Genomic DNA, 14,092 nt, shown 5'->3' on the forward strand with positions numbered 1-14,092 from the left:
TTAAATTCCTGCATTGGAGGGTGATGGCCTAGATGACCCTAGGGGTCTCTTCCAACTCTTCAATTCTATGAGTCTATGGACACATGGGCATATTGCAGATATTTTGCTAGACTGTGTGTAGGGCAGGGGTCAGAGCCTGCCACTGACATGATGCGCTCAACCTTAAGTTCTATTAACACATGACACCCCAGTCCCTCCCCCCTTTAAGAGGGCTTCATTCTTTTTTATTTCCTTCAGCCAAGGAAGGACCAATCACACCCTTCCTTGGCAGTGTTCCAGGTACAGTCTATGCACCTGCATCCACAGCTCAGCTTGTGGAAATCCTATACACATCCTAGTTTCACCATAATAGAAACAAGGAAGACTTAACTTTCAAGTAATGAAGACAGTCTTCCATTCTGTCAGTTAAATCAATATTAGAATGGAAGTTATTTACTGTTGCTTCCATAGAGATTTATCACTGCTGCTGTCACAATTGACATCACTTGTCATGATGAAGACCACCTCCAGCACCGGGCTCAGAAATGCCAATTTCACAGTTCATGCACAGTGACAACTGCTTCAAGCTCAATAAAATGAAATATTGCTGCAGTTTGGTGTTTGTTGTTTTTTTTAAAAAATGTCGGATGTACTTATCTTTGAAAGATAACTCAAAAACAGTCGGGGAGAGGAATATGGACTAATTTTTAAAGTGTCTTCCATCCATACTATCCCAACGGCCGATTAACTTGAGCCAAATTTTCTCACACAGAACTTCTGTAAATGCAGGGTTTCCTCGGGATGTCTTCATCTGTGCACTGGGAATGCATATGCAGAGCGGCTCAGCAAGCCAGGAGAAAGAGTTGAATGCCATTGCTAGATCAAGGGGGGAAAAGAATGTTAAGGGCATCAGAAGAGGTGTTGCTAAAGGGATGCCCAGACAGCCTGACCTCTCTGAGTCTTTTATGCACCGGCCTCAGATCTCTTCCCTCTTCTCTGCTTTTTTGGGAATTGAAAAAGAATGTTTTACTTTGCTTTCAGGTCAGCTGGGCATGCTGCAGAAGTGCAGTGCCAGTGAGACTGCAGCCCCCACCCGCACCTTAATTTCCACAAAGGCACTCTACACATTTATGCAAATTTGTCCTATGAGCTGGTGCCTTTAATATCTAGCAATGCCCCTGAGCATGAGACAGAATGATGGAATGGGGAGAAATTCAATTCACTTTCCATTTAAAAGTGAACCTACCTAACTTACACTTTCTCTGACAATACACAATATACTTCTCCCAGTTTTGCAATGCAATTCTCCAGCAAAGTCATATGTACAACGATGCATATAAGGTTTTTAAAAAATGCTTTAAAATACATATATTAGAGAAAGCAACATACATAACTCATCATACTGTATTAGGAAAAAAATGTTTTGTGAAAATGTGTATTAGGCAATATAGCATACAAAAAACTATATATTAGGAGAAATTTGTTGATGAATTTTCATGAGGTTATCATCACTATCATCATTGTCAAAGGTGAATATGTGGAGAACTGAATTTACGATTTGGAAAAATGAGAATCTGAAACCAAAATTGGCAGATTCATGCATCCCTAGAGGAGAATATCAGCAAACAGTGAAGGGATTCAAATTCAAGGATGCAAAACAGGATTAGGCAAAGTCAAGACATGAGAGAGCAAGCAGGTTTTAGCCACATTCTGAAAGACTGCAGCTTATTAGAAGTTTCTTTTAATAGGGCTGCTGTGAGGCTGGAGCCAGGAATGGGAAATTCAAGAGGTCTCAGGTGAGCTCTCCAAATCTGTTAAAAGTAAATACACAAGATTGTAGCCAGAGATGTGTGTGTTAGCAACAACATTTCATTTTTAGTATCAAACTACTAGATATTAAGTCATTCTGTCTCCTTGTTGTATGCCCTAGATTGCCCATGGAAAAACACATGAATTTATATTGAGAGGAGGGTAAGAAACTACAAATGAATTTTTTTTGAAGGTAGTGTTGGAAAGTATAAATATGCTTCTTGTTTCTCATTTTCAATGAACCTTCTACAATTGTCAAGATAAAAGCATTCCTAGTGGAATATAGAACCATCATAATTTGACAGCAACTGTACATTTTTTACACTGTCACCCTAGAACACTTATTCATTTCTTCAAATATAAATGAAAAATGAAGATGATGTTTAGTTGCAGTTTCTGTTATCTCTTGCTCCTGTTTATATTATTAATTTATTATCTGTATATTATTGGCAGTATTAAAGTACTACTATAATAAGAAATAAACAAAATTAAAAATCTGTAAAAAAACAACAACAAAAAACACAAGGTACACTTTACATGCATTAAAGTTGCAAGCGGTCGGGGGGGGGGGGGCGAGACCCTCATGAGGGGAACTGCAATGAGGACCGAATATTTAAAAGTAGTGTTTTAAAAGTGTGACTGTATTTATCAACTGTATCTCCAAAGCAAAACTGTTAAAGTGTGCAAGAGTTTTCTACCATGCTTTGCACCAGCATTTCCCACCCTGGTGCACTCCATATATTTTTGAACTACAACTCCCACCACCCCCAGGCTGCATGGCCAATGGTCAGATATCTGTTTATTACTTAGAAAAGTATTGATGTACTGCCATCTCATGTAAAATATCAAGGCAGTGTACAACAAAATGTACAAATGCAATAAAACATAACATACCATCAAAACAATACAAAATAACCATTAACAAAATTTAAACTGACCTTTGGCATAAAATAGAGAATGTGCCTGCAAAAATCTCCCCTGGAAGAGCATTCCATAGCATGAGACAGGAAACACTAAATGCAAGACCTGGTTGAGGACACTTGGGCCTCTGTAACAACTAAGAGTTCTCCTCCGGGTGTTCTCAGTGATCAAGCTGGAATATAAGGGCTGGACCTAAACTGTTAATATGAGAACCTTGAACCTGGATTGGTAGCCTGCTGGCAGCCAGTACAGGTGATTTAGAAAGGGGTTGTACGCTGTCTGCCATCTCTTCCTATCAGAAGTCTAGCTGCTGCATTCTACCCTAGCTGGAGCTTCTGGAGGAGGTCCAAGGGCAGCCCCACACAGAGCACATTGCAGCAATCCAGTCTTGAGGTCAGCAATGCACTGACTACCATGGCTAGATTATCTCCATCCAGAGGACGCTGTAGCTGGCATGCCACGTGAAGCTGATAAGAAGGACGATGCATATTTTAGTCCAAGTCACCTGGAAGACACCAGGTTGGGGACACCTGCTTTATTGGGCGGGTGTGTGTGTGCAAAGTTGACTTATTCATAATGATTAAATCAACCACAACAATAACGAAAAGCTCACACTGGGGAAACAGCAGTGAATGACAGATTTCTAATTATAAAAAAAACTACAAGGAAAAGCTGATCTGGGTGGCTGGGGAAATGATTGGAAATATCTCACATGGTAATACAACAAAGATATTGTAGGAAAAAGAGCTCCTTGTTATAAACCCACCTACTGATAGGTCTTCCATTGACAAGAAGAGCAAAGGGGAAAGACTCACTGAACTGAAATGGAGCTGTGCAATAGCAGTCTCTTTTGTTGTTCTTTCTGGCTACAATGCATAGCACTGCAGGGATCCTCTGTGCTCACAGAACTCAGTAGATCACTTTAGTAGTTCACTTTAGTAGCACACTTTACTATGACCCGGCCCCAAGGCCGGGATGGCCTTCTTTCCTACATCTGTCCTTGGCTCTTCTTGTATTGCAGCCCCCAAGAACTTTGACTTAGTAGCTCCTAGGGTTGGAGCTCCATATGCACATCAAAACCTATAGGCAACCGATGGCCCTCCATCTGCATTGGCCTTGCATGCTGGGGATAATAGGAGTTGGAGTTCAGCAACATCTGGAGGGCAAAGGTTCCCCACATCTTCCTTGTAGGTTACAGAATTGTCTGCATTTCTGCAGCTGTCACATATCTAAGTCTCCTCTGTGCTGAACATGAAGACCAAAAAGAACCCTAAAGTATAATACGACGGATAATGAAAAACAGAAAGGCTACTCCCATAATTCAAACTGAATACTGGGGAATGAACCTAAAGGCATATAAAATTGAATTGGTGCATCATTTCAATGTAATGAATCATGGTAGGACCATACATGGTGACTGAGATCAAGAATAGTTTACAGAACTTGAGGTGAACAGAATGAGCATTACAGATTTATAGCAGAACATGTATTTTCATTTTAAATAAGTTGCAAAGGGTATCAACACTGCTTTCATACAGTTCTCACAGTAGAGATTACCACCTTCATTAACAGGAGTTCTGTCACCAAAACTTTCTTCAAAACAAAACAAACCACCAACCACTGTACAAACACAAACCACCATTACATTTTTAATTTATATGTGGATACGATGGAGTCAAATTCTTTTGACAATATACTGGCACAGGCCTACAAAACCTTTAAATAATGAAACAGCACTTGCTTTGTTAGTACATTGGATTTTCCCCCAGAGGGGAGATGAAAACAACAGAGAAGTGGATTTGGAGCTCGAGAGATGAACAAGAACTTGTTTGCACTTCCTAAAAAAATTCAAACATTCCATCAAACTAGTAGTTGTATATTGCCTGACTGAACTAGTAAAAACTAGATTGCTTTTGTTTGTTTTATGATTTCCAAGATTGACAATGTCTTTAGTAAAAATCAGGTTGGGTGGAGTCATTTAGGGAGTGGCACCATTTTTGGGATTCAAGCGACGGGGCCAGCTTCCCTTACAAGGAAGGGGAAAACCTACTGTGGTACATTTGCCTTATTGACTTGGGCTCTGTGAAGTCCATATGCTAATGCTCCGAATGATCAACCATTCCTTTTGGCTTTTGGTAACAAGTATTCTCATACAGTTAATATCAAAAAGAACTTTGTGCTCCACATTTGTAATTTCAAAGTTTCCGTTTTTAAACTCCCCTAGCCGCAAGAAAGTAGTACATTGCCTCCCTTTTTTGCCACCAACAATTTTTTCCCCAACTTCCAGAGCCCCATGATGCAAGATATCATTTTGTCGGTCTTCTGTCCCAGTGACAACTTTAATTCTGCTAATTTTAATAGGTTTTTCAAAGACGATCATATAGAAATCTCCAGTCGAGGGAGCTTTGCCCCAGAAGTACTCGTCGACGCTACTATATGCCTTGCTTGCTTCATAGTTTTCAAATACATTCATGTTAGTGTGCAGGTTGGCAGGTGGGTTATCAGGAAGGTCAAATGAATCCTCTTCAAAGTCATCATCTTTCAATTTATTCTCAGCACCCTTGTAGGATGAATAATATCCCATATGCTGGAAGAGAGATGGTTTGAAACGTATCACATCCTTTTGAGCCAACAGCCCACGGAAATGTATCAGCAGCCAGTCACAAGGCATTTCCTGGTAGAACATCAGCAAGAAATGAGCCAGGCGAGGGAGATCATGGGAATGGTACAACTTCCCAATGTAGCCCAACTTTGAAAATTCTAACGTCACCCAGTATGTTCCTTCTCGTGAGGTTATGACTTTCTTCACAACAGTCAAGAAGTTTTTTGCACACCGAACATCATCTTCTAGCATCACATAATAATCAGAAAGGTTAGCACAAAAGTTAAGCAAGAAAGCATAATCTACATTTTGCTTGGAACGAAATTTCACTCGGTCCTCTGGGTCATTATAATTTCTCTTAAGGCCATCCAATACAGGATAGTATTCTTCAGGCGTATGGATCACCATTAATCTCCCAGCAATTACATGATGGGCAAATTTCTGTGAAATATCCTGAACCATCCCATCACACCAGGATGAATCAAACTCTGCCAGGTGGACCACTACTGCAATTTCCTTCAGCTCTTCATAACTTGACTGCTCAAAGATGGACTTGATTGTCTCCAGCAAATAATTCCCCTTTTTCCTTTTGACAGAGGACAGTCCAATGGTAAGATACCCTGAAAAGGAGAAGCAAATAATAATAATAATAATAATAATAATAATAATAATAATAATAAAAAAATAAATAGAGATTACAAATATTGTCAGAACATGGGAACATAAGGAAGAGCCTACTGGATCAGGCTGATAGCCCATCTAGTCCAGCATCCTGTTTTCAAAGTGGCCCACCAGCTGCCTGTGGGAAACCTACAAGCAGGCCCCAAGCACAACAGGACCCTCTCCTCTTACGGTTTCCAGCAGCTGGTATTCAGAACTATTACTTCCTCCAGCTGTGGAGACAGAGCATAGCCATCATGACTGGTGTCACCTTCTATCTTTGCAAGGGAAAAGCAGAGTTGCTGTTTTATTCAAAATAAGGTACCTGAATCACAAAGGCCATAGGAAATATATGGCCAGCCGGCCTTTTGCCTTTCCCCCTTTTAGATAGCAGATCCCACACCAGTATCACATCATAAATGGCTTTTGAAACTACCTAGTTTTGTGTGTCTGGTGGGTGGGTGGGAGAGATATTTTTTTACAAAGTAAAAGCTCTCCTGAATGCATATAATTGTGAATATTTTTTGATTGCTTTAAGGATAATATATATTGGCTAATCTTGATACCTTTTCTCCAGAAAGATGTATTGGGAGCACACAGAGGCTATTGCATTAAACATCAGTTGTTAACTGCAGGAAGTAGTGTGAGATGTGAACTAAAAAAGCCAGGAGGCATGTGTACAAAGATGCTGGCAGGAAAACAATATATTTACAATATTAATGCTATACACTCTGTTTGGGGAATGGGAATTTTAAAGTTATGGCTCACAAACTGTTTACAATTCCATCCATTAGGGAATAAATGGCAAATTAATGTCTCCCCTCCCCCTTTTGTACTTAAAAAGGAAATAAAGCAAGGACTCTGATCCAGTCATACTCATGCATTTTAAATTGTATTGGTGTCAGTGGGAGAATTAAGCTCTGCTGAAGTCTTCACTATTTAACTCAATGCTCCTGAAATATCCTGAACCATAGCTAGATTATGCTTAAAAAATAGATTTTGGGTTGGTCGGAGAAAATTGGGTAAAGTCTATCCTCCTCCAGGAGGGGAGGGGTTGTGAGCGGGAAACGATTCCCGCATCATGCAGGGGGCGCTCTGCCCCCTGCTTCAACTCCAGGGCTGGCGCATCATGCCCCTCCCCGGTTGGGCACCCAATAGGGAAGCTCGGCGGGGGCGTGGCTTGCCGCTCAAACGCGGCCGCGCCAGCCATCCCAGCCATTGCACACACATTTCTTCGAGTCACCCACCCTCCACTCCCTTTAAATTAGCTTTCCTGAGACTTTGCTATGGACCTCTGGTTGGTCGCCCTGTTTAACCAGGGGGCCTGGTAGGAGTTTTTTCCAATTGGCTAAATTGGCCCGGCCTCTTGGTTTTTTTCGCCTACCTCGTAGCAACCGTCACAACTTTCGTGGTATTTGGCAGTTAGGCATTGGAATGTGTTGTTGGTGTTTCAGGGGGCAAGGGTTGAGAAATTTGGGTTGAGAAATTTATTACGGCCATAGGCCCATACAGGTAAAAACAACACCTAAATAACAGCTTGTGCCGTAGGGAAATAAAAAAAAAACTATCGCTAAAACACCACTATAACAATAAAATACTATGAAATGGAAAGGCATACTACGCCTTAATTTGCTTGTAGTGCTCCTTGGCGTCGCTTTTGGGAAAGGACAGCAACTAGGAACCTAGCCACCTTCAGGGTCGTGTGGGTATCCTTGTCCTGCAAGATTTGGGCAAGGTGGAATTTTGGTGGGGTACCCTCTAGTTTCTGTATGATTGAGCCCAACAAATTTGCCCGTGGCACATTGAACAAGGGGCAAGTGAACATAATGTGCTGGAGCGACTCCGGCATCACCTTATCACATTCGCACACGGCGGGGGCTTGGCCCTTTGAGAACCTATGTCTCAGGACATTGGAGGGAAAAACGTTAAACCTCGCTTTGGTGAAGGCCAGTCTATGGGCAACAGTCGAAAGGGAGGGGGCAAGGTGTGGCCATCGCCTTCTCCGACAATCTGGCAGTCATGGATCCTGTCTGATGCCCGTGTGGCGGGGGGCCATGGCACGACCCTTGGTGACACCAGGAGAGAGCCTATAGTTGTATTAGCATCAACAGGCTCCCCCTACTGGTGGTTAACCCCTCCTCCGTGGTCCAATGCCTAAGCCAATACCTTCTCACATGCTGTAATCAATAAAGTTGTGGCCTTTCCCTTACCCATTAACCTTACATACTGTGTCCATGTGTCTTTATTCCCCAAGCGGGGATCGGGTCCTCGAATCACAACATGTTGGTGTCTTGAATTCAGACAACAAACATTCATCCAGAGCACGGAAATTGATCCATATTCATTTTGTATGGGTATTCAAAGAATAAAAAAACAGGCATTTTCGGAAACAACATGTGAACCAGAACACAGCTATCATTTGAAATTGTGCTGCTCTGAATTTTGCAATGCAGTTCTCACACCATGTAGTGTGTACAAAAATGTAAATACAATGGTAAAGTGTGCATATAGATACATATATTAGTGACAGTAATGTACAAAAATGCATCGCATTAGGGAAAAATTGCTTTGCAAAAATGTGTTTATTATGGGAAAATGCATATAAAATGTGCATAGTAAGAGAAATTCATATCAAAAAAATGTTGAATTAATTTCTCATGAGGTGTTTAAAAATAAATAAATCACAAACTGGTGTAGACATGTGGAGAACGGACCTAAAGGAAAAATGAGAAACTGAAATTGACATATTTACTCATCACTAACGCCACCTAAGTATCAATCCTATGCCCTTCCTAAAACTGTGCCACAACTTAGGGAGTTATGAAGGCCTCTTCCTTTTCGTGTTCATGCACTCTGCACATATGACATACACATTCTGTGGGAAAGTAAAGTTTATCAATTGAATACTGAGTTAAAGCTTCTTTCACCCAACTCTACTAAGCAGCAACATCCAACTTGCAGTTTTTTCTCTGCTTGCTGCAATTAGGTCAGATAAAAATCTTGCTTTACTTAATGAAATCGAAATGTTCAGATACTTACTTTTTCTTAGCAAAGGTGTGCCAGCCAGATAGCGGTAGGAAACATTTATTGATCCTGAGAAATTGGACAGATCTTTAAATGTGTGAACATATCGCTCTGAGTTTAATTGATGTGTGGCTGTTTCTCTGATTAACTGTTTGTCTCCATCCTAGCAGTTGGTAGAGAAACAGAAAAAAGCAAGACATTCACAATTCAGAAGCTAGTGTGAGGAAGGGGGAGGGGTTTAGGGACAAAAACACATCCTTACACTGCAAATATATGTAGATTAGTCCCTATTAGCCTGGTTATAAGCATGTGCAGGTGGTTTCAGGTAGAATCAAGCATTATCATTTGCATCAAAAACAGTATACATCTAACTTGATAGGCGATAGAGAAATGTATTCAGATATGTGATTCTGAATCTGCACTGTCAATATGTGCATATATTACTTGCTAAACTGGAGCATTAATGTACAGGATGTGGATCAGGAACACAATGTCTGTGTTTGGATAATCATATATTGGTCTATTAAACTGAAATATCAATACATTTTTTTGTTATTTCAGACACTTTATTCTTTTTTGGCAAACAATTTGGGAAGGCTTCCAATTAACTACATTTTCCCATTTCTTCCAAATTCAGAAGCAATGATTAACAGCTTCAGAGCAAGTTGGGATGTTCAGTCAACCTCAGAGCAGAGTTTAATATCCTGGCTTGTTGAAAAGTTGTTAACTATACTGTCCTCATTTGGATGAAACAGGAAACATTGCTTAATTAGAGGTTGGCTGGTCGAACTAAAACCAAGGAGGAATAAAGGGGCTGTGCTGAATACATAGTCAGAAGGTTAATTTGTATCTCTGATTATCAAGCTGAGATAGAAGATCATCCAAAAGTTAAGAAAAGATAACTATATATATATATATATATATATATATATATATATATATATTGGGGGGAATAGAATTAAATTCCATTGACAGTCAGATAGATAGACAGCTTGTTAAACATTGATGTTGTTTAACATGCCCGGGGAGATTAATAACTTTCCCATTTTTATTTGAATATAATGATATTATATATTAGAATTATTTTCCCATGGAACATGAGTTCTGCCCATGAAGTACAGGTCCAAAACACTCCTTTGAAACAAGAACACAATGTGTTTCCAATAAAACAAATCCAGACTGTATGAAAGGTACTGCTGTACATTTCAGAACTACCTCCTGTGCAAGTGTCTTCTTCAATACACCTCAAAGCCATGCTTCATCTATGTATATTGTAGCCATCTCTCTCAAGAGATGTGAAAACCGCTTGGCTGTAGCATCTCAAAGGAGGTTCTGCATTGAAATGTTGATTTTCCTTCTTTTTTCCATGGCACCCTCAATGCACATTTTAGGCAGTGTTGGTTAAGGCAGACTACTAGACACATGGAATGCATTCTGAATAAGACATGGAAACCCAAAAGCTCTATGTCTCTATTTGTTGTATAATACTTTTGAAAAAGCTTCAAAAGTCCTCTCTTTTTTGGAGGGGACAGTGCTGGTTTCAGATTTTACACTGACTTTGGCAGCAGTGTTGCCTCTGCCCATTGAGAACCGCCCTGCCATTAGGAAGAGAGAAGTGACTGCATTAGCCAGCAGATTTTGGCTGTCATGAAATGGCAGCCAACATTGTTGTTGTTGCTACAGAGAGGGATATTCTGCCTCAGGTGCCAAAATAACCTAGCTGGCTTTGAATACTATGCTCCATGATTTGGGCACTATATGTTGTTATATCTCAGGCAGGAACATGCCAACCCTGTGCCCATCGGCTTTTCTCTCCCCCGGGAATGAATCCATACCACCTCCCAGAGGGAGAAGGCAAAGCATACAGAAAATACTTGTCCTCCACCTCACACTTTTTATTTACTTAGAGAGGGTAGGTGAAAAGGTAGCAACACCAAGGAGGTAGAGCAACAGAAGACTCTAGGTTGAGGGGTCATTCCTGGACAATGTGCCTTGGCAATGACCCAACCGTGCCAACCCCTGACACCATCCCACATATTTTCCCCTTGGATAACTGAGCATCTTTATCATTGCTCCCACCACCTTGACATGAGTATTCAGAGGGCTAAGGATTTAACTGATCCTTGGAATCTGTATAATTCTTTTTCTCGTGAATTTGAATTTATGAGAAAGGAAGCTCTCAAAAATGTATGTAGCTTTCTCATTAGTCTTTCTTATTATGAGCCACACATAAAATATATCAGATAGTCCAGGAAGAAGAGGAACAACAAAAGTGACAAGTTCCAACATCCTAATATATAGGATAAGCTCAGATGTAACATGAAACCATGGTCTGTTTAGCTAAACTGTGGTTTGTTTTAACATTTGAGCTTTGGTCTACTCACAAACTGTGGTTTGTTTGGCACTGACAATGCAGGATCTGCAACCATGGTCTGAAGCTAGTTTGCAAGTCATAGGTTGTACCATATATATATTAACAAAAAACACAAATGTCTCTAGATCATAGCTTGTCTGAAAGTTCAGACCATGATGTGTGAACTTAACTATGGTGAGTACAAAACATTACTTCTCATTATGTCTAATCTCAGACACTGAATGAACCATAAAATCTCGGAAGAACTAGAGAAACACAGCAGAGGCTCAGCAATGAGATGTGCCAAATTTGTTTTGAACAGTGGCGTAGCGTGGGTTGTCAGCACCCGGGGCAAGGCAAGTAATTTGCACCCCCTAACCCGTGGATTTGCGCCCCCTAACCCATGGATTTGCGCCCCCTAACCCTAACCCCCAGATGTTGCGCCCGGTGCGGCCGGCACCCCCTGCACCCCCCACGCTACGCCACTGGTTTTGAAAGATACAATGGAGGGAAAACACATTTTATTATAAAGAAGTCAAATAAAGCACAATACATCATGCCATCTGGGAAGTTCACAAAAAGATCTAAAGACAAGCAAAACAGAAACAGCATAAACCACAATAAATAAAAAATCCCAGATATGTAACTGTGGGATTTTGAAGCAATTAGCAAACCAAAGGAGGCATCAGCCAGATTGACAGAAAATATGGTATAAGCCACATCACATCTAATCACAAGTTAGGGGTTGTTAATAAATAAAATCCCGCCTACAATCTTAATGCAGATGGTGCCACAAAAAGAAGCCATATATCAAAAGCTGAGCAGAATACAAAAAATAAAAAGGACCAAATGTTGGGTTCTCTTACTTGGAAATGTCTTGCTGGCTGAAGCCTGAACAGCCATATACAAAAGTGAATCCTTTCTGTGGTGTTTTAATAGCAAGGAATTTTGCGTGGACAGGCGGAGTCCCCAGATCCCGCGCGGTCCCCAGTCTGGCGACGTCCTTCCAGGAGAAGCTCTGGAGCCAAGTGAGGATTCCCAGGTAAGATCCTCCCTCTATTGTGTGGGCAGGTAATCCCTCCCCTACCTGGCCTGGTCTCCTTGGCAACGCTTCCCCCAGGTGGGATTGGACAACTGACTGAGGTAGGCGGAGACCTCCAGGTATCCCACCTGAGGGAAGGCAAAGCCAAGCCTATGCTGTTGGAGCCGCTCCAGATCTAGGGGCTGCACGCGTCCACGCAAAGGGCGCCCCCCGTTTTAAGCGGGGAGCGGTCATTGCAATCAATTGGAAAAACAATTTATTTACTTTGCCCAGTTCTTCTAAGTTGGGAGAATCCTCCCTTCAAAGTCATCTTGGGTGGGCAAATGTGGAGGACAAACCACAGCCCATCCATTTCATACTCTCTCTTTTTTGTGGGTTTCCAGAAGCAGCTGGCTGGTTGCCATTGGAAAGAGAATAGATGGACCTTTGGTCAGAGCCAACATGGCTGTTTGTTCTCCCCCCAATAAAAACACACACACTTAGGAAGTGGCTGAAGGATTCTAAATGACTCCAGCTGAAGACAAACCAGAACTGTATGTTTGCAGCTTCAGCATCCAATATCCTGAAACCTTCTACTCCTTTCCCCTGGCCAACATTGCTAGAGCTTTGGGTAGATTCCATCTTTTTCTGAACTCAAGATGTGCAGCATGGCTGATGTTTCAGTGCTTCACATTTGCTCAATAAATCATGCAGAAATGAAGAGAAGGCTCCAACAGGCAATGCTATCATTGCTTTCAGACCCATCTCTTCAGCAAATAAGTAATTGTTCACTCTGTCTCACAGTCCACAGACAGTTCAGCAATCCCTTTGGACAAGCTATCACACATTTTATGACTCACGGGAGAGGACAATGCCCACCCTCACATACCTGTATTTGTTTTTGTTATCCAATAGTTTTAAAGGGTAGTTTGTTCCATACACCAAACTTACCAAGACATAGCTATCTTCAATGTATAAGTTCATGAACAACAAGCAGATGACAAGGACTCCTAGGAAGGAAACTGCAGATCGCTTTCTCAAGCATCTCATTTTGTCCAGATAATTCAGTGTGAATCTCATATGGAGAAAGGCATAGGGCATCTCCTAAGGGAGAAAAACATAGGGAAATTAGGTTTTCTGTAAAGCTCTTGTGGAAACAATTGGTAAGGTGAAATTTTAAAAACACTACAAAACTTTTGCTCCTCAGAATTTCTTACATCTCTTCGTGTCTTTATCAGCTGCTTCATGTCATATAAGAAATCATAAACTGAATTTCTCCTCCTGCGATGAGGCTACATTTTAATATTTTAATGTTCCATTATTTTAATGTTGTTTTTTATTTTTGTTTTTAAGTTGTAATCATTCATCTTGTTTTTATTATTGCTTGTAAGCCGCTCTGAGCCCAGCCTTGGCTGGGGAGGGCGGGGTATAAATAAAAAATTATTATTATTATTATTATAGTCTAATGTTTACAAACATGGAAAAGCTTGACATATGAAGTAATAGTAATAATAATAATATCCAGTGTAAAGACATCACACCAATTTCTTACTGATCTCTCTCAAATATAGCTTGTGTCTATATGCCATCGTTTTCAAAAAATGGCTGACACCATACACATTACACAAGGTGGTTTTCAAGAAACGTGCACAATTCACTAGGTGTGCAGAGCTTTTGGCCATCCAAATGTTGATGAAGTACTATTTGCATCACCCCTGACTAT

The 14,092-nt window shown here is 40.9% G+C and overlaps 1 protein-coding gene across 6 annotated transcripts in view; it reads right to left on the reverse strand.

The window, feature by feature from the left end:
• Positions 1-4,345: 4,345 nt before the first annotated feature.
• The window catches only part of MGAT4C (MGAT4 family member C), a 320,040-nt gene continuing 310,293 nt past the window's right edge, over positions 4,346-14,092 (reverse strand). For all 6 annotated transcript variants that reach the window (XM_083573463.1, XM_083573464.1, XM_083573467.1 and 3 more), the window contains 3 exons: positions 13,321-13,473; positions 9,011-9,158; positions 4,346-5,931 (listed from right to left, as the gene is read on the reverse strand). In XM_083573463.1, coding sequence (XP_083429589.1) covers positions 4,775-5,931; positions 9,011-9,158; positions 13,321-13,473 — 1,458 coding nt within the window. In that variant the 3' untranslated portion in view covers positions 4,346-4,774. The remainder of the gene's footprint in view (positions 5,932-9,010; positions 9,159-13,320; positions 13,474-14,092) is intronic.

This window comes from Podarcis filfolensis, assembly GCF_964270895.1.
Source record: "Podarcis filfolensis genome assembly, chromosome: 10".
Lineage (NCBI taxonomy): Eukaryota > Metazoa > Chordata > Lepidosauria > Squamata > Lacertidae > Podarcis > Podarcis filfolensis.